The sequence below is a fragment of the Rhamphochromis longiceps genome, linkage group LG14, assembly GCF_057381845.1.
Source record: "Rhamphochromis longiceps isolate RC_006_pf linkage group LG14, R_longiceps_female_GT1.1, whole genome shotgun sequence".
Lineage (NCBI taxonomy): Eukaryota > Metazoa > Chordata > Actinopteri > Cichliformes > Cichlidae > Rhamphochromis > Rhamphochromis longiceps.
In genome coordinates, this window is record NC_140570.1 from 15439873 (window position 1) to 15460645 (window position 20773).

Here is a 20773-nt window from a genome sequence, read left to right on the forward strand (position 1 = left end):
ACGTATTGAGCAAAGTAAAAACAGCGCTTGAAATGTCACTTGATGAGCAGTGATATTTTTCATTTCCCATATTGAATAAAGTAATTACAGTGGCGTCCAATCAGCAGAAGTGGTGGAGCACTGGAGAGCTGACAGATTGCTATCTGTTTGACAGAGGCAAGTCAACAACACCTCTATCTTCACTCACATTTCCCCTGATGCCACAACACTTTATCTCTTCATTAACAACTGATAGGAGATGGGCCATGACAGTTAATTGCATCACTGGGATATGTGAGTGTGCACGCGTATGTGTGTGAGTGTGTGTGCTTTAACAGGTCATCACCATCAACTGCTGTGGCGTGCAATTTTGTGCTACTGTATACATTTGGGATTTAGGATCAGATGTGCACGTTGCATGTGCAGGGCTTACCTGTGAGGATGAAATGTTTCTACCGGACTGTCTCCTCTCTTTTTCCTTTTATCAGTCCTCTTCCTCCCCTCATTATATCATTTCCACACCTCTCTCCTCCCCTCCAGTCCCTTTCGTCACTGCTATCGTAACCTGAGGGTGTCTACGTCCCACGATGCATTGCAATCCGTCGGCTCGCCTGGTGGGTGATGGAACTGCAGTGACATCTACTGAGAGGAGAGAAGAGGAGAGGAGAAAAGAGGAGAGGTAAAAATGGACAGATGAGCCACTGTATTATTGAAAATCCAAGAGAAGTCACAACTAAGCAACTCCCCCTTGAACCTTTACTGCCAAGTATTCAACTCGGTTATTTAATATCAGCACCTTTCTAAAAAAGGGAGGGAAACCAATTGAAATTTCCCCTCCTTTTTCCAGATTTTTGTTCCTCAGCCTACTTTTGTGTGCAGATAATTGCTTCTCTTTAGTAACAGCAGCTCAGAGATGATTTTTATTCTAGTCAGCACGCTTTGATACAGGCTGTCTGTGTGTTGTGTAATTATTGTCTTAGCCACTGGCTGTCAAACCCCATTACGTGAGGTCAAGCTCAAATGACTATCCTGAGCTGATGACAATAATTTGATGACAGACACACACACATTAGTGAGCAATGTACTTACCAAAGCACGCACAGATATGTTTATGCACAAAAACACACACTGACCAAATTCACGCTGAGCAACACAGACAAATGAACATGTACTCATGTGTGCTCGTTAATACAAATGAATGCACAGTGGGAAATTTACCTTTTGACAGGAACCTATACCATGAATAATTCAAGATGTAGTTTAAATAAACTATTTTATTGTCTACTGAGTCATACGTGAATTTGAAATACATTTGTATGTGCAGGCAGCCATCATGTAATTATAAGGGCAGAGTGCTATCCATACAAAGATACAGCTTGGGTGAAGTCTGTTTTAATTCTCATCCCCTTTTTGCAGATTAAATCCCAAAGGTCTTATGCAGTTTAAAACACGAAGTCAAAAGAGCTTGCAAAGAAAAGCGTCTGGACTTCTTTAAGTTACTTGAAGACGTTTCACCTCTCATTCGAGAAGCTTCTTCAGTTCTAAGGTCAAATGGTGGAGAGTCCCAGATATAAACCTAGTGGGAGTATCCCCCCACAGAGGGACAAAAGGACCCCTGATGATCCTCTAATCGCCTGAGCCAAGGTGTGAAACTGGGTGTGGGTCCCAATCAGCCAGAGTTTCGGGTGTGTTCATTGTGAAACCTGGCCCCACCTTATCATGCGAATTCCTGAGATCAGATGGTCCAGGATGTGAGTGGGCGTTAAGGCGTCTGGGAAGGGATCTCAAAACTGGATTATAGATGGCAGAGAGTTGGTGTCGTAAACCACCGCCTCTGTTCAAAGATGGTCGCTCACAGTGGAGATAGATGGCTTCTTTCACTCCTCTTTCAAACCATCTGTCCTCTCTGTCCAAAATGTGAACATTGGCATCCTTGAAAGAGTGTCCTTTATCCTTAAGATGCAGATGGACTGCTGAGTCTTGTCCTGTGGAGGTGGCTCTTCTGTGTTGTGCCATGCGCTTGTGAAGTGGCTGTTTGGTCTCTCCAATGTAGAGGTCTGGGCATTCCTCGCTGCACTGTACAGGATACACTGTACAGCATACACCACATTGTTAAGTCTGTGTTTTGGCGTTTTGTCTTTCGGGTGAACCAGTTTTTGTCTGAGCGTGTTGCTGGGTCTGAAATGCACCGGGATGTCATGCTTGTAGTGATGGGTCGTTCGCGAACGAAATGGCTCTTAGAGCCGACTCTTTGACGTGAACGACGCGAGCCGGCTCCTTATCGCGAGCCGTCACGTGGGGTTTTTTTTCTTTTTCTTTCTCTCACCCTCTCTCTCTCGCCTGCACGTGAGCCTTGTGCTTTACGCTGGGCAGAGGGGGGAGGGGCGGTAGTTACACTCAGTAGCAGGAACAGAGCCAGAGGGAGAGAGAGAGAGAGAGAGAGAAAGAGAGCCAGGGACAAAAACGTGACATTAGAAAGGTATAGTAATCATCCACAACTATTTTCGGTTGCAGATGATAAAGGATTCAGAAAGTTTATTCATCCAGGCCCATATGACAGAGAATATGCATGTTCTTTTTGTTTTGATATTTTAATTTATATTTAATTGGGTTGTGGTTTGCAGTGTTTTGTGTTGTTTTCACTTTAAATTTGTAAAAGGAAAAAGCTGAAAATTTAAATAGTTAAAAGTTGAAATGTGAATTGTTAATTTTTGTATTATATGATTTATTTATTACATTTTATGTGGAGTGAATAAATAAAAGTATATTTACGGTGGCCCCTACAGACAAAGCACATACAAACTTCAAATCACGTACGAACTCTGATGCATGTGCAAACTCCAAAACACGTACAAACTCCGAAGCATGTAAAAACTCAGAAGCACATAAAAACTCAAAACACGTACAAAAGACAACAGAAGTGCTCCAGGATGCTGGGCGCAGTGTGGAGCTTTTGGTATCTTGTGGCTACACAAGCCAGCAAGTACCAACGACCGGATTTGGTGTGTGGTAATAACAGGTAAATGAACTTTTTTTTTTAAATTATTTGAATATATATGAGTGCCTGTGTATAAATACACAAACAATACACACATGCTTTCAATTGTGTAATTTAAGTGATCTAGTAGCTCTGCTTTGGAAGTTCAGTTCATGCTAGAAATGTTTTTCGGAGTTTGTACGTGTTTTGTCTCTAGGGGCCACCGCATATATTTATATATAAACATACCGGTATATAAATAAAACCACTTTGTTTTACGTTAGTAATTCTTTTTGTGCATAATTTTATATTATTGTTAATAATAAATTAATTAAAGCAACAAAACAACCTGAAGAGCCGGTTCGGAGCCGAAAGAGCCGGCTCTTTTTAGTGAGCCGAACCGAAAGAGCCGGATCTCTAAAAAGAGCCGGATATCCCATCACTAATAGGCACACTTAAAATTTCTTCTGAAATTTTCGCTTTCTAGTATATATATACACACACACAATTTAACACATATTATACATGATTCTTTAAGAAAGGAAATAAAGGCCGTGTGCCCTGTGCTTCTGTCAGGGCTCTGTGTGCAGGCAGGCGGAGAGGAGGATCCAAACGCAGGACTCAGACACTAACGTGAAACTCAAAAACCTCAGCTTTATTGCTGGTATGAAAACAAAACATGAAGTGACCACTGAAATCGGAGAACAGGAACACAGGCATAATCTGAGGGTACGACGCGACACCGAGCATGGGAAAACACAGGGCTTATATACACAGGGTAGTAACGGGGGAATCGGCAATAGCAGTTTCACGTACTTTGATAACGAGTCGGCATGCAAAGTAGTGCAACCACCCTGCCCCAGTTAAATATTCCATCTGAAAAGATCTCAGAGGCCACTCTCATAAAAACCTTTCTTGTGGGACAAAGCGAAGAGTTATTTATCATTCTAGGGAAAAAGATTGAATAATGGTAAGCAAATAATTTAGTTATTACAGTTATAGTTGAACAAACATGCATATCATAATACTCCACGCCTTTAAAGTTGCCTGAAGAGGCACACAGACAAGTTACCAACCTTTGGAGCTCTACATTTCCATCCAGCTCGTCTCCAATATGCTGCAGGCACTGAGCAAGCTTCTTATGTTTTGGGTCAGTCAGCTGGCTTCCATCAAGCTGTTCTCTCGTCACTGCACTATTGCCATCTCTTTGCCTCTGAACTCGCTCATAGATGAAACTATACAGCACAAATACACAACAGTAAGCCATCTTACACTTTCTCTAGTTCAACAGCAAGAAACCAAAGTGAAGGGGTTAAGATGACCTGGTTACCTAAGCTGGTTGTCATCATTGAACCTTGGCACATTAGCACTTTCAAAATGGACTGTTACTTATATATAGCACTTTACTACTCTCTTTGAGTGTCGAATGTGTTTTCTTACAACAAGCCTTGTTCACATATGATACATATTTTCTCTGTGCCAAAGCACTTTTAACCCAGCATTAGGACACTAGCACTCTGACGGATGTGCCAAGGTCAACATGAGATTCACTATTTATGTTGACATGCAACCTAGAAGATCAAACAAACAGCTTTGCAATTGGTAGGTGATCAGCTCTTCCTTCTGAAACAAGTCAACAAAGGCACTCAAACTCCTTACACCCAACCCCTTATATCAAGTTGATTTCCTTCACAAAAATGATATATTCCACATATAACTGCTACCCAAGAGTGTAGTGTGTACTCACTCCTGTAACAAAATAGTTCCGACTTCCAGTATCTGATCTCCGGAATTCCATGAAAGACAAAGGTAGACACTCATTAGATGACTCAAATGCTGATAAATAAGCATTGCGCCAAATTATTATGAGATCACTTTAGATGACAGAAAAATTATACGTCAATTCTCAGTTTCATCGTACGTATTTTTTTTCGTAACAATTAGTTTAAACACGTTTTTAAAACTATTGTTTTTGTAAATTATTTATATCTCCTGTTGAACTCAACTCTAGACACCTGTTTGTCCGTAACATATACAAAGGCAATACATCAAATCTGGTGTTAGTTATTTAGTTGATAGTATTAATTTAAGTTAATTCACGTTAAAAACTGCCGTAACTGCCCAGTCAACACACATATGTGGGGCCCAAATAGGGAGCAGCAGGGCTAATATTTGGGGCCCACTTGGGAAACCCAACTGGGGTCCAGCTAATTTTGTCCTCAGTTTCCATGGTGGCCCCAAATGTGTTTGCCCACATAGGTTAATGACGGGCCCTGGATGGGCCCCAAATCCGGCCCAGCGAATAAACAAGTGTGGGACCCAGATGGGTAGAAGTGGGTCTGATAGTTGGGGCCCACTTGGGTTACCCACCTGGGACCCAGCTACTTTTTCCTCAGTTTTCATGGTGGCCCCAAGTGTGTTTGCCCAGATGGGTTAATGATGGGCCCCAAATCAGATCCAACCAAAAAAACATGTGTGGGGCCCATATGCATAGAAGCGGGTCTGATATTTGGGGCCCACCTGGGACCCAGCTACCTTTGTCCTCAGCTTCCATGGTGGCCCCAAATGTGTTTGCCCAGATGGGTTAATGATGGGCCCCAAATCAGATCCAACCAAAAAAACATGTGTGGGGCCCATATGCATAGAAGCGGGTCTGATATTTGGGGCCCCCCTGGGTTACCCACCTGGGACCCAGCTACTTTTGTCCTCAGTTTCCATGGTGACCCCAAATGTGTTTGCCCAGATGGGTTAATAATGGGCCCCAAACCAGATCCAATCAAAAAAACATGTGTGGGGCCCATATGCATAGAAGCGGGTCTGATATTTGGGGCCCACACGGGTTACCCACCTGGGACCCAGCTATTTTTGTCCTCCATTTCCATGGTGGCCCCAAGTGTGCTTGCCCAGATGGGATTTTGGATAATACAGTAAGCTAAAATTTAAATCACCTGTACAACAAAGTCAGTTTATCTTTTTTATTAATACTGATTAATATGAAATTTTAAAACAGTATGCAGTATAACAGTAATTTTTTATATACTATACAAATATTTTTTTTTGTTTAGAGAACATGTTGACAAAAAAGGTCCCTAGTATACACAAAACAATAACAAATCAATGTTATACAGTTTAAAAGAAAAAGAAATGCACTGAAACACAGCTTCTCACTCATTCACTGATCCATTGGTCCTGAAAAAAAGTGCACTTTTTCACAAATAACATCAGATTTGCAATACTACTGGAGTTGTTTTGAAAGTTGTGCTGAACAAGTTGTTTGACCTCCTACATTGAACTCTTTGAAGACCATGAGTATCCATGGTAACAGAAAAGCTATTTACAAAAGGATTAACCAAGTAGGCACTCAAAAATCAAATTAAAAGACATCTACATAGTTACATTGATAAGTGTTGTGGGGTGTCTCAGTGATGGACAAAGCTTAGAACAGGCACGTGGTTAACCAGTTGCATGGTGCAGAAACAATCACCTCATAGTAAACACAAAACAGAATGGATGATTGTGGATTTCAGGGGGAACAGGAGTAAACAAAGCACGGTTTACATGCTGAGAGACGAGGGAGAAGACTGGAAATGTAACAACGACTACATCTACCAAGGAGAGAACAGATTCTACTTCTTGAGGTGTGTGCTGGATGGGCACCGAAGATTTTCATGTAAAACAAAAATAGGGCCATCAGATAAAGTTTGGGAACTACTACTTTAATGTCTGCACCAAGATGTGGAATATCTTCTACAAGTCTCTTGTGGAAATTCCAATCTGCTTCCCAGCCATTTGTTAGGGCAGCAGTATCAGAGTCTGTGAGTTTGAAGTCACACTGGTGACACACTGGTAAAGAAGGCTGGCGCTGGAGTTCCTGGAGCTGATTGTGCAAAGAAGAATATTGCACAAACTGCTAAACATAACTGGAAATTGTTCACATACCGTAACACAGTGAGGAACCAAAAAATGGTTTAGTGAGAGCCGTCTTCAAGTATGCTGCAAACCAGAGAGAAATATGTGGTCATTCGTGGCAGCAGCCATCACCCTCCAGAACAACCTGAGCTGATGAGCCCCCCCCCCCAAAAAAAAACAACCCAAACATAATTTCCCTCAATAATAAAGTATTTCTAATTAATTTCATCTCCACAGTCTATCTAAACCGAGTCACTAAGGTATACCTCTCTTGCACGCGACACTGTGCCCTTGCTAGGGCTGCTCGATTATGGCAAAAATGATAATCACGATTATTTTCACTGGAATTGAGATCTCGATTATTTGACGATATTTATTTAACCCTTTAAGACCTACTATAGAACCAAGTCCGCCAGAGCTTATATTATTTTTTTACATGTTGTAGTGCCATTTGTGGGAGCATTTTAATTTGCTATGCAACTGTTATAGCCCATATTTTAATAATATGTATGCATTAAGTCCATAGTAACTACATTAATTGCAAAAAAGTGCAATAAACTACAAAAAAAATTGAAAATCATTTTTGTTTTTTTTACATATATTTCTACTTGGAGAAATTTAAGAGGCTTATCCCTCAAAACTTTAAATACAAAAAAGTTGCAAAAAATAGTTTACAACAACAGGAAATTTATTTTGAGTGTCTTCATAGTTTTATTTTGGAGATACAGCAATTTTTATATACTGCAGGAAAAACGAAAAAACAATCCTATGATGGAAATTTGCAAAGAAAACAGCATGTGCATCAAAATAAACTATTTCCAGCAGTGCAATTCGAGTTCTAAGCATCTCAGAAACTATTCAGAAAAGTCAAACATGACCAGTATAGGCTTTTAAGGCCTACGAGTAAAAAATGACGTCACTTCTGGTTTCGGGCAGGAAATGGCGGATATGCGGTAGTTCGCGCTGACCTCTGTTTCAATGTGGGAAGTGTTACGAATAGCTGATCGGATCGGCAAAGCGTGTTTCTGGAATATTGTGTTTTTGTTGCTGCAAGCGCTTTTTATGCAGTTTTTGCAAAGCTTTATGTGGAAGGAAACCGTGACCGAGGACAAGCTGATGGCATCAGATGTAAGTACAACTCCTCCGGGTTATTGCGCTAGCTTACACGGTTCCAGTTCTACAGGGATTTAAAAATAGTTACACAAAACGGAGCGTGCTGCTCGACCGGCTTTAAAGGGTTAACAATGACTTTAAAAAATAATATAAAATAGTGTGCAACACCACTGAAGTTTTTTTTTTACCTCTCTTTTCAGCCAACGGCAGTCACTCTCTCCTCTCCAAATAACTTCTGCTTAGCTTTCCGAGCTTCCCTCGGGTCTTCTTAATCAGCGGTCTCCAACCTTTTTTGCGCCACGGACCAGTTTATGCCCGACAATATTTTCACGGACCGGCCTTTAAGGTGTCGCGGATAAATGAGGGAGGGGCTAATAATCGGCTCCGTCATTTTTAATGATCGTTGAAAGCCCAGATCGTAATCGTGATTAAAATTCGATTAATTGAGCAGCCCTAGCCCTTGCCATGCGATTTCCTCCTCTATCTCTTGTACCAATAAACCACTTAGATGCTGCCTTTTCTGCCTCTTTTCTGGTAATCTGGCTTGTAAGAGCATTTTTTTTTCAAGCTGCCTGTAAAGCACAGATATTGACCACAAGAAAGTGAGACTTTATTACTGAATCTAGACACAGCTGTAATTCTCTTTTTTTTGTTACATACTTATATTTATACTGTGACACAGCATAAGATGTCACATAAATGTTGAACCAAAGTATAAAAACCTTAAGTCAGTGATTAAATTGATTGGAAGACTGACTACAGCTGAAGTGAGCATCTGTTATTCAAACATCAACAAAATATCTTACAAACTAATGAGCTTACCATATAGCACTTCAAAAATTTTAAGCCCTCGAAATTCCCGCTTTCCATGGTGCCCAACGAAGTTATATTGCCTGGATAGAGCATTGTCCATAATGAAAGCCATCATTCTTCTGGTGGCTTCATCAACAGTGCTCCCTCCGATCTCTGCCACAACAGCAACCTTAGGACACACAAGGACAATAATTTTACTGACAGTAGTACCATCAGTCACACCTAAAAGAAAACCTGCATAGCTACACAGTAATTAGGCTTAAATGCAAAGAGCTAAATGACTGATCCACCAAAAGTATTTTCTTAAGGTTTGGCGTGGCACAACTTGTAAAGTACAACTTATTTTATTTTCAAAAACAGCAACTTTTGTGAAGCTCACCTTCCACTACTTCATTGAACTGACCATGTTTGAACAAACACCAACTTTCCTTGATCATGGTAAATGGCCTGTATTTATATAGCGCTTTACTAGTCCCTAAGGACCCCAAAGCGCTTTACATATCCAGTCATCCACCCATTCACACACGCATTCACACACTGGTGATGGCAAGCTACATTGTAGCCACAGCCACCCTGGGGCGCACTGACAGAGGCGAGGCTGCCGGACACTGGCGCCACTGGGCCCTCTGACCACCACCAGTAGGCAACGGGTTAAGTGTCTTACCCAAGGACACAATGACCGAGACTGTCCAAGACGGGGCTCGAACCGGCAACCTTCCGATTACAAGGCGAACTCCCAACTCTTGAGCCACGATCGCCCGTCATAACTGCTAGCATAAAACGCAGATTGAGGCATTAATCAATGACTATTGTTATTACATCATTATTATTTACCACTTCTTTCAGGAAGACAGGGTCTATCAGTTTTTGCTCCACTACTTCCACGTCTGCGACTGTCCGGAGAGGAAAAACAGCACCCTCGGGTAATACTGCAGCAACTGGTCCATCACGTTGTTTGAGGAGAGACTGTAGCATTCGACTTTGGATCCTCTGAGTCTCCTTAATGTCTTCCAGGAGGGTTAGAACACGTACAAACATGCTGGTATTGGTGGCTTGTACAAGTTGTCTTGGAACTGGTTGTGAAACCACAGGTGAAGGAGTTGAGGGTGGTGGTAGCTGAACAAATGGATGAGTGATGTTCTGGTGGGGAGTTTCACTTGAATGTCTATTCTCCATTGCTGATGGTGATGAGGTCTCTGGCTGTTCCGCAGCGTTGTCCCAATCCTCATCCGAGCTTGACTGGATCACTGGCCTTAAAATGAATTTTAAAAAATATTAAAAAACCCCACAAACAATTTAGTTACTGGTTAGTCCTACAAACTAAAAACATTAATGTATAGTTCGGCATCAAAAGGAGTCTAAAACTGATTTTTAAAAGTCAAAAAGTTACAAAGTGCTATTTTAAGATCATATCTAAATCTGGTGAGCAGCAATGGTCTGCTAAAGACACTGTCAATTTTTTTTTGTTTTTCTTATAATCACCACGATAAATTGTTGCTTTTAAGGCGTTTTTAAGAAACATAATTACCTCCTTTTCCGCTTCCCTTTTCCCAATCTGCTTCCAGAATCCGACTCAGTCTGCAGATCAGAGGTTGCTTCAGACCTCCGCAGTTTCACCCTGGCATTTTCATAGTTTTCTGTAAATTTTTGACATACATCAACAAAATGTTGTTAGTGAAATTACAGGGAAATTTTTTGTTCTGTCTTTAATGACAGAATATTTGGTAGCAATAAATAAAAATGCTTCTTACCAGCTTTCCCCAAGATGTGAACTCTGTACTGTGACCAGTTTGTATCTGGAGTAACTCCATCCTTTACAGCCTTATTGATATTGACTCTCCCTGGTGGCCAGAAACAAGAATCTTCCGCTGGTCCTGTAAACCACTTGCAAGGAATTATGGATACACCTCCACCATCCAGAAAATCAACAACTGCAAATGGTAGCATGCTGGTGAGAAAGCAAAAAGAAGCCAACTAGTACAGCAGTGGCAATGCCATATATCCAGACTTCACTGGCAAAAGCACCATTTTCTGTTTTAATTCATCAAGTAATACAAGATGCATTTGTTTAGACAGATTTGAAACAAAGTAAATTCCAAGGCATGTTGAGTCCAATGGATAGCTGAAAAAGGCATTACAGTTTTCAAAGATAGATATTTTTCTTTAGATATTTAGAAGTCAATGTGGGCAAAGATCTACTTCTATATAATAAGCTCTAGTACATCAATCTTTATTATTTTCAGCTCATGATTTATTTCCATTTTTCAGCAAAGCAGCCTTTGAACTATACACAGCACCTGCAAAGGGAGTTTTTCCTTCCCATTGTCACCAAAGTGCTTGCTCATAGGGGGTCATATGATTGTTGGATTTTTCTCTGTATGTATTATTGTAGGGTCTACCTTACAGTATAAAACACCTTGAGGCGACTGATGTTGTGATTTAGTGCCGTATAAATAAAACTGAATTGAATTGAACCATCTCACAAGCTTACTCACAATTAGGGGTAGGTTTCAATAACTGATTTTCCGATTAAAATCGATTTTAGTTTGAATTAAGTGCTATGGATTCATTAAAATCCTGAATTGACTTTTAAATTTAAATGTACTTTGCCAGAAACGCCAGAATCTCAGGCTACGTCCACACGAACACGGGTATTTTTGAAAACGCAGATAGTTTCTATGCGTTTGGGCCTTTCCTCCACATGTAAACGGCGTTTTGGGTCACTGAAAACAGAGATTTTTAAAAACTCCTGCCAGGGTGGAGATTTTCGAAAACTCAGTTTTTGTGTTTAAGTATGGATCAGGAAAACGCAGATTTAGTCACGCAACGTCAAAGATGTGTGCCGTTTTTGACGTCACGCTGTGCGCCACGTTATTGTTTACATGAGATTAATTTCTACAATAAATAAATACTGTTGCTGTTAATCTTACCATCTGCAGTGTTTACACGCTTACATATACACATGCAGTTACTGTCCCTGCATTTAGAAAGACAGAGGCGTCAGAGTGAACTTCTACATTGAACACAGACGCTCTCACAACCCAAAATCCCGACATCAGTTTTGAATAAATGTTTTTTTTTTTTTAATTAAACTACTTATGCTGTATGCATTTTGTTCATTCCTAAGTTGCGAGTCTACATCAGCCAAAATATTGTCTTTAGCTAATAACATTTGAAATGATGAAGGCACTTGAAAAGTAACACAAAATTAGCTGCCTTTTCAGAAAAATACAAAAACTTTTCAGAAGTACATAAAGTTTTGTGAGGGCACAAAACCCTGTTTACTCTTTCCCTCCTAGGCTTCTAGACTTCTGATTGGCCAACATTTAGTTTTTAGCGTTTACATGTGGACGGAGATATTTGTTCAAAACTGCACGTGTGGACTGGACTTTTTGTTTGTTTGTTTGTTTTTAAACAAAAAGGTAAAATCTCTGTTTTCAAAAAGACCCCTGTACGTGTGGACATACAGTGGGGTAAAAAAGTATTTAGTCATCCACCGATTGTGCAAGTTCCCCCACTTAAAATGATGACAGAGGTCAGTAATTTGCACCAGAGGTACACTTCAACTGTGAGAGACAGAATGTGGAAAAAAAAATCCATGAATCCACATGGTAGGATTTGTAAAGAATTTATTCGTAAATCAGGGTGGAAAATAAGTATTTGGTCAATAATAAAAATACAACTCAATACTTTGTAACATAACCTTTGTTGGCAATAACAGAGGTCAAATGTTTACTATAGGTCTTTACCAGGTTTGCACACACAGTAGCTGGTATTTTGGCCCATTCCTCCATGCAGATCTTCTCGAGAGCAGTGATGTTTTGGGGCTGTCGCCGAGCAACACGGACTTTCAACTCCCGCCACAGATTTTCTATGGGGTTGAGGTCTGGAGACTGGCTAGGCCACTCCAGGACTTTCAAATGCTTCTTACGGAGCCACTCCTTTGTTGCCCGGGCGGTGTGTTTTGGATCATTGTCATGTTGGAAGACCCAGCCTCGTTTCATCTTCAAAGTTCTCACTGATGGAAGGAGGTTTTGGCTCAAAATCTCACGATACATGGCCCCATTCATTCTGTCCTTAACACGGATCAGTCGTCCTGTCCCCTTGGCAGAAAAACAGCCCCATAGCATGATGTTTCCACCCCCATGCTTCACAGTAGGTATGGTGTTCTTGGGATGCAACTCAGTATTCTTCGTCCTCCAAACACGACGAGTTGAGTTTATACCAAAAAGTTCTACTTTGGTTTCATCTGACCACATGACATTCTCCCAATCCTCTGCTGTATCATCCATGTGCTCTCTGGCAAACTTCAGACGGGCCTGGACATGCACTGGCTTCAGCAGCGGAACACGTCTGGCACTGCGGGATTTGATTCCCTGCCGTTGTAGTGTGTTACTGATGGTGACCTTTGTTACTTTGGTCCCAGCTCTCTGCAGGTCATTCACCAGGTCCCCCCGTGTGGTTCTGGGATCTTTGCTCACCGTTCTCATGATCATTTTGACCCCACGGGATGAGATCTTGCGTGGAGCCCCAGATCGAGGGAGATTATCAGTGGTCTTTCTGATGATTGCTCCCACAGTTGATTTTTTCACACCAAGCTGCTTGCCTATTGTAGATTCTGGAAAAATGAGAACAATGGCAAGAAAAATGATGATGTCTTCTACAGAAATAGAGTGCTCACTGATCTGCCTCTCTGACTGCTGTGCATGCTCCTAACACAGGGACAAAAGCTGAGGAATGAAGCTAATAAAGACAACACCAAAGCAGTTTTGGTTGCTCTGATAGTGAAAATACCCTCCCGTATTCCTCTTAAAAAATTAGAACTTCGTTAATTTGGTCTAATACAGTCCTTTATTAATACTAATCATAGAGAAAAACCAAGATAATGTTTAAGTACAACTTGATGTTAAGTACACGCAGTAATTAATTTTGGTGCTAGTTAAGCAGTATACAGGACACCAGACAATGCTTTCAAACTGTGAAAATTGGCTAAATCCAACATTACGTAAAAATTTCAACTAGCTTAGCCTTGCTTGAGTGCTAGGAAAAAGTTCGCCAGCACTTGTGCCATACATTACTTTGCAGCATCATAACTTTGTAAACATTTTATTTATACTCATTCAAATTAAGTCAAAAAAGTTCTTACCCTTAGTGCAGATAAGTCCGTAGCTCAAAGATTAGTGATGTGCGATACCACTGATTTCCTTTCCGATCCGATACCAAGTAATATTCAGGGTGGTATCGACGATACTGATCCGATACCGAAATTATAGCATCATAATGATTACAGGACATCAGATTACTTGTTCTTATCACTTAATACATTCATAATACATTCATAATCTTCATACATTCTTATATATTTCTATACTGTGTATTTTGTTGTACAGTTATTTTATTTTCAACTTTAATTTATATATTTTATCTTGTTCTTTCCCAGTTAAATTTACCCTTCATTCTAATTTGTTGTTGTACAGTTATTTCATTTTTAACTTTCATTTTTATATTTTATTTTATTCCTTCCTAGTTAAATTGACCCTTTTTAATTTTCATATTTATTTCCTATCTTATTCATAGCCTTTTTTTTTTCTTTAGGTCACGAGCAGTTGTGTAAGCATTTCACTGCATATCATACTGTGTATGACTGTGTATGTGACAAATAAAATTTGAATTTGAATTTAATAATGTAGGGTTCATCATATAGAAATAAAAAAAAAATGAAGTTGTGCGCTATTTGAAATGTTGCCTGCCTGCAGCACTAAAGGACCCGTGAGAGACGTCTGTCTTGCCCTAGCAGCACCTGTCCCTCTCCTCCTCTTCAGTTCATCTCAACATACTGTAACAGCCGTTATGGTGTGGTGTCCCTTTAAGACACCCAAGTCGAGGGTTGATGGTGTCATCAGTGTGTGCCACTGCTCTCTCGCTCTCTCTCTCTGTGATTATGAGGACACGTGCCTTCACGCTCGTGCTTAACGAGGGACGGACTTATGTTTTCTTTTCGAGACCCTTTTTTTTGTTTTGTTTGCAGCGCTTGGGTTGTATGAACGCTGGGCATTTTGTTGTTGAGCTGCAGCCGTTCAGCCGGGCTTTTATACGGTTGCTGAAGAATGCGTATTAAAGAACCACCGTGGATTACTGATACCAGTGTGGGTGTGTATCCTTCCGCCTAGCCTGCTAGGTGTTTTGCCGCCTCTTCTCAACAACACAACCCAACGTTACAATACGCTCGTCATATTCTGTGATATGGTTTACTCTGAGGTGTTTGACAAGGTTAGTGATTTTGCCACAATTGTGGCATACATGCCAACCCTCCCAATTTTTCCGGGAGAATCCCAAATTTCAGTGCCCCTCCCGAAAATCTCCCTTAGCCACCATTCTCCCGGATTTCTCCCGATTTTCCACCCGGACAACAAAATTGAAAAACCATATCGCAGAATTCATAGCGCGGCCCAGCCAATTCCAGTTTCCAACAACGGCGGCAGCGACTTAGTTTTAATATTACTCTTATTTGTCTTTCTGGGTCGCAAAAAAACTTTTAACATGTTTTCAGGTGAGAATGTAGCTGTGTAAACTTCAAATATCTGAGCTGACTCACACATTGTTTTCAAACCCCCGCGGTCTTTCACTACTCGGGTTAAACATAAGTCACTTTGATAACTTAAAAATGTTATTGTTTGGCTTTTTCAGTGTTTTATTTGTTCGTGAGTAAATCGGTTTGGATGAGATTAAAGTTATTAGATTAGATTAAATAAAATTTAACTTTATTAATCCCTCGGGAGGGTTCCTCCGGGGTTTTCACACAGCTGAATAAACGCCAAACAGAAAACTAATTAAACAAAGTGAAACGGTCGAGAGTTTACGTCAGTGCCCAGTTATATTTTAGATAGCAAGGAGCAGACGGCAGAGTTTCACTCCACCGAGGGAGCTCGTGACCTACTACCCAGCTTTCTTTAGACCGCGAAGGCCGGGTCCTCAGGTAGAAGCAGCCTCTGAATTTGGACACCCCGCTGTTTCCGGACATTTAACGTATTTTATCCGATAAATAAACACTGTAAAATGTATTTATCCCCCCCCAACAGCCCTTTTGAATATCTCCATAGTGTGGCCACAACACCTCATGTTTTTGCCACATGTATCGCAAACCACGTCTCAGCTTTTGTGGAGGTAAAATACGTTCGCACATGACTCCAATTATGCTCAGCCATTGTTGTGAGTGCGCGCGTCAAGGGGCTGCGAGACATTTATACAGCCGTATTACGCACATGACTATGAAAGGCGGAAGAGAAAGTAGTTCTTTTGAATGTAGACAATCCGAATGTTATAGTTTCTTTCCACTGTGTTCCTGTTAATGATAAACTACAAATTTACTCTAAATTACTAAAATATCGATATTCTAATGTGAGAATCGATTCTAGAACATAAATGATTGGTATCAGAGGAATCGATATTTCAGGATCGATCCGCACATCACTATCAAAGATGCACTTAATCCAAAAATTGCCAGCTTAACTGTCAGCTTTGTCCAAGGGCGCGAAATGAAGAATGTTCCAGAATGGGGGTGACGGGTTTAAGAAAACCTCGTGATATTTCATTAAATAACGCGAGATTTCGAAAAGCACTCCTACATAGAGTGAATTTTTTTTTCCCATTTAAATGTAAAACCATTTATTTTATTTTATTAAGCGTCTTTATTAAGTCACATCTGTTCTTTGTGTTTCACTTATATTAATATGTTTTATATGTATATTTTGTTATTAATTAAATATACATATGCTGCCTCTGGCATAATTTATTATCAGTTATTTCATCTTAATTCATGTTTATATTTACACATGACTAATAATTATACTTACCTAAGGTCGTTAAACTCAGTTGCCTGTTCATGCAACTTCCCATATATTACCCATATGGTGCCCATAGAACATAGCCCATCTGGGCTGTCTCAGATGGGTCCTACTTGGTTAACCCAGGTGGGTCCCAGATGGATGCCCATTGTAAGCCCATCCCCACTTGGAACCCCCATAGCCCATGTGGGGCCCACATACTGGTGTTTACTGGGTGAGGAAATTTGCCATTTTTTTAATGTCAAATGGATGCTGTTTCCAAATGTGTACCTTTCGCTTTTGGTCAAACGCGTTTGCTTACTCTTTGTAACGCGAACATCTACACAACGCAGTGCTAACGCAAAGCTAACGTTTAGCTACTTTTGCTAAGCTAAGCCCTATCCATGTTAACGATACACTTAGCAAGCAATAAAGCAGCAAACTGAATGTTAACTGTTAAAGCGCCACATTATCTGTGTCTATTGGACTCCCACCGACTCTGTTAGAGTCGAAATATATGTATTTTATTTGTTGACGATAGCTGCTACTACCTTGATCGCATCCTCCTGGGTGTGATGCCATCTTGTTTTCTGTTTGGGTCGTTTCTGGTTCCCGTGCAATCACGTGATAACAGTTATTTGTTCGTACCAGTGGGCGGCACTTGTCACCCTCACTTTTTCACCCTCTAGTTTAATTTACAAATATACAAATAGAACTATAGGCAACAGAAATAGGGAAAAACTATAATGTCCCCTACCGAACGTAAAGTGGTACGATAACTCTGTAATTTTAGTCCAAAAAAAGTCTGTTATATCTTTTTTTAGCCTCGCCTAAATGAACGTCATTTCCCGTACCTCGGTGTCTTCCGTCCGTCGCGCGCATACACAGGCCTCTTTACAACTCGGCTGGCAAAGATGGCGGATGCACAAGTATGTTCGGCAAAACGGCGTGGTGACTTTAAATCGACATATTTACACTTTAATAAACCTTTTACTCATCTAGAATTAAGTATATGTCATTATAGTGTTCTTATATTTGTTCCTGAGTCACTTCAAACTACATTTACGCGCTTATAGTCAACATTTTTTGCTCCTCTGTACTCCCTCGTGCAGCACTCAAGTAGCCGGAATGGTAGCTTGGTTAGCTTAGCGTGCTATTACTTACCATTCCCTGTTGATACGGCTTCCACTCTTTGCATGTTGTGCGTGTTAAGTCTTAGCGTGTAGGCACGTCTTCTGTAACTTGTTAGGCTGCATGTCATATTAACCACATATATTTATATATAAACATATATAAATAAAACCACTTTTTTTTTACGTTAGTAATTCCTTTTGTGCATAATTTTATATTACTGTTAATAATAAATTAATTAAAGCAACAAAACAACCTGAAGAGCCGGTTCGGAGCAGAAAGAGCCGGCTCTTTTTAGTGAGCCGAACCGAAAGAGCCGGATCTCTAAAAAGAGCCGGAAATCCCATCACTAGTCCTAAGCATCCCAGAAACGATACAGAAAGTCATAAAGTCAAACATAACTTTTATAAACACCAGTGTAGGCTCATGAGGCCCTGATGGTAAAAAACTACATTTCCACGAAAATGACGTCACTTCCGGTTTTGGGCAGGTCATGGTGGACATGCGAGAGTTCGCGCTGACGTCTATTCCAACGTAGGAAGTGTTATGAACAGCTGATCGGATCGGCAAAGCGTGTTTCTGGAATATTATGTTTTTGTTATTTTTGAAATACACCAATTTTTATATACTGCAGGAAAAACGAAAATAAATATTATAATGCAAATTTGCAAAAAAAACAACATATGCATCAAAATAAACTATTTCCAGCAGTGCAATATGAGTCCTAAGCATCCCAGAAACGACACAGAAAGTCATAAACTCAAACATAACTTTTAAAAACACCACTATAGGCTCATAAGGCCCTGATGGTAAAATACTATATTTCCGCAAAATGACGTCACTTCCGGTTTCGGGCAGGACATGGAGGACATGCGATAGTTCGCGCTGATGGACGTAGGAAGTGTTACAAACAGCTGATCGGATCGGCAAAGCGCGTTTCTGGAATATTATGTTTTTGTTGCTGCAAGTGCTTTTTATCCAGTTTTTGCAAAGCTATATGTGGAAGGAAACTGTGACTTAGGACAAGCTGATGGCATAAGATGTAAGTACAACTCCTCCGGTTTCATATGCAAAAAAAATTTTTGCGCTAGCTTACGTGGTTGCAGTGCTACCGGGATTTAAAAATAGTTGCGCAAAACAGAGCGTGCCTGCTCCCACCGGCTTTAAAGGGTTAAAGTCCGTTTGGCTCGACACCACCGAACAGAGGCAGCAATATAACATATCTAACATTAACAGTGCAGTGAATCCTGCTTGTGCCGTGATATTCAGGACTGCAAACCGAGCAGCATCACTGACTTTCAGTTTGTTGTGTTTGTGAAATATATGACTGACTTTAATTATTCACAAAATCATCACATTCTCTGTAAGATTAAAGTCAACTATTGAACGGGCGTATATTTTGAAGTAAAGGCCTTAAAACCAAGTTAGTACAAACATCACTAATGTCACATAACTTTCCCGACATGTGGCCAACAGTAATGTTTTAATATTCTTCATTATAAAAACATTTGCGCATAAATAAGTGACATAATATTCAGTACTTACTTCTGAAAGTTTACTCTTCGTCCGCTCCACTTCCGCCGTTTTTTTTGGGTTTTTTTCGACAAAATTATCCACACCACTGCCGCGCTATGAAGTCTGGGATATGTCGGGCCATGAAGGCTACACCGACCCATCCTTAAAATTCAGGGAAATTAAGGACGCATTTGAGGGACGCATTTCGAGCAGCCTTTGAATTGGGACAGCCTTTGTTGTATCGCTGTGACGTAATCGGCTTAAAATGAAGACCCCAAATCCGGTCATTGGTACTTCCTGGCTTGTGTAGTTACTGGGTAACAAAAGCTCAACACTGCCCCTAGTGTCCTGGAGCACTTCTGTTGTGTTTTGGAATTTGCATGTGTTTCGGATTTTGCACGTGTTTTGGAGTTTGCATGTGTTTTGGAATTTGCACGTGTTTTGGGGTTTGCACGTGTTTTGGATTTTGCACGTGTTTTGGAGTTTGCACGTGTTTTGGATTTTGTACGTGTTTTGGATTTTGCATGTGTTTTGGAGTTTGTACGTGCTTTGTCTCTAGGGGCCACCGTAAATATGTGACGTCTTGATGAATCGAGCAGATATTTGAAGTTTACACAGCACCATTCACGCATGAAAATATCTTAAAAGTTTATTTTGTGACCCAGAAAGAGTAATATTTCAAACTCCGCCACTCTGTGTTCCTCCACCACTGCCTCCTTTAGTGATGCGCGAATCATGAACGAATCGTTCAATACTCGAGAATCACTTTACTGACTCATGAATCACGATTCACGAGCCCAACTGACTCACTGACTCATCCCTGTTGATAATATATCTAGCTAATAATTAAAATTGTGGAGAAAAACACAACATCCAGTATCTTAACAAAAACATTTCTGCTCTGAACTGGAAGAAAAAACCCTGAGTAGAAGCTCACATCAAGACAATAGCTCCTCAGTTCACAGTAGCATCGATCTGCTAACATGCTAACAGCACATTTCAGACCGCTAGTCTTTGATTTTATTTATTTTCTGCTGTGTTTTACTTGCATCTATTTGAAGGAGTGAGTGTAAACACAAAATATTTTTTTATTTTATGTGCTGGAATGTGCAGGTTTAAATAGGTTTAAATGTTAAACAAATTTCTTCCAGTCAGAGAATGTTGCATATAATTACATTTTTTAAAAGATTAAAACTAATAAAACAAGTTTTATCACCTATTCAGGTTGTAATTCGTGTTTGTAAAAAGTAACTAAGTAATTAATTACTTTTGAAAATAAGTAATCAGTAAAGTAACTGGATTACTTTTTGGGGGAAGTAATTAGTTACTGATTACTTTTTTCAAGTAACTTGACCAACACTGGTGGTCTTAATGCATCATACACAAGTATAGATGAAAGTATACTTTGGAACTGACAGAAGAACAGACGTTGATCTTATAAGCACAAGAACATTTGTGGCTGGAACTTTGTACATGTCTGATGCTAGTTTACAGACATTAAAGAAAATCGTAT

The 20773-nt window shown here is 40.2% G+C and overlaps 1 protein-coding gene across 1 annotated transcript in view; it reads right to left on the reverse strand.

The window, feature by feature from the left end:
* Nucleotides 1-484: 484 nt before the first annotated feature.
* Nucleotides 485-20773, reverse strand: part of LOC146653815 (uncharacterized) — a 34944-nt gene continuing 14655 nt past the window's right edge. The window contains exons 2-7 of the mRNA XM_085379885.1: nt 10543-10739; nt 10320-10428; nt 9626-10043; nt 8801-8960; nt 6896-6949; nt 485-621 (exon numbers count right to left, since the gene is read on the reverse strand). Of these exons, the coding sequence (XP_085236011.1) occupies nt 485-621; nt 6896-6949; nt 8801-8960; nt 9626-10043; nt 10320-10428; nt 10543-10739 (1075 nt within the window). The remainder of the gene's footprint in view (nt 622-6895; nt 6950-8800; nt 8961-9625; nt 10044-10319; nt 10429-10542; nt 10740-20773) is intronic.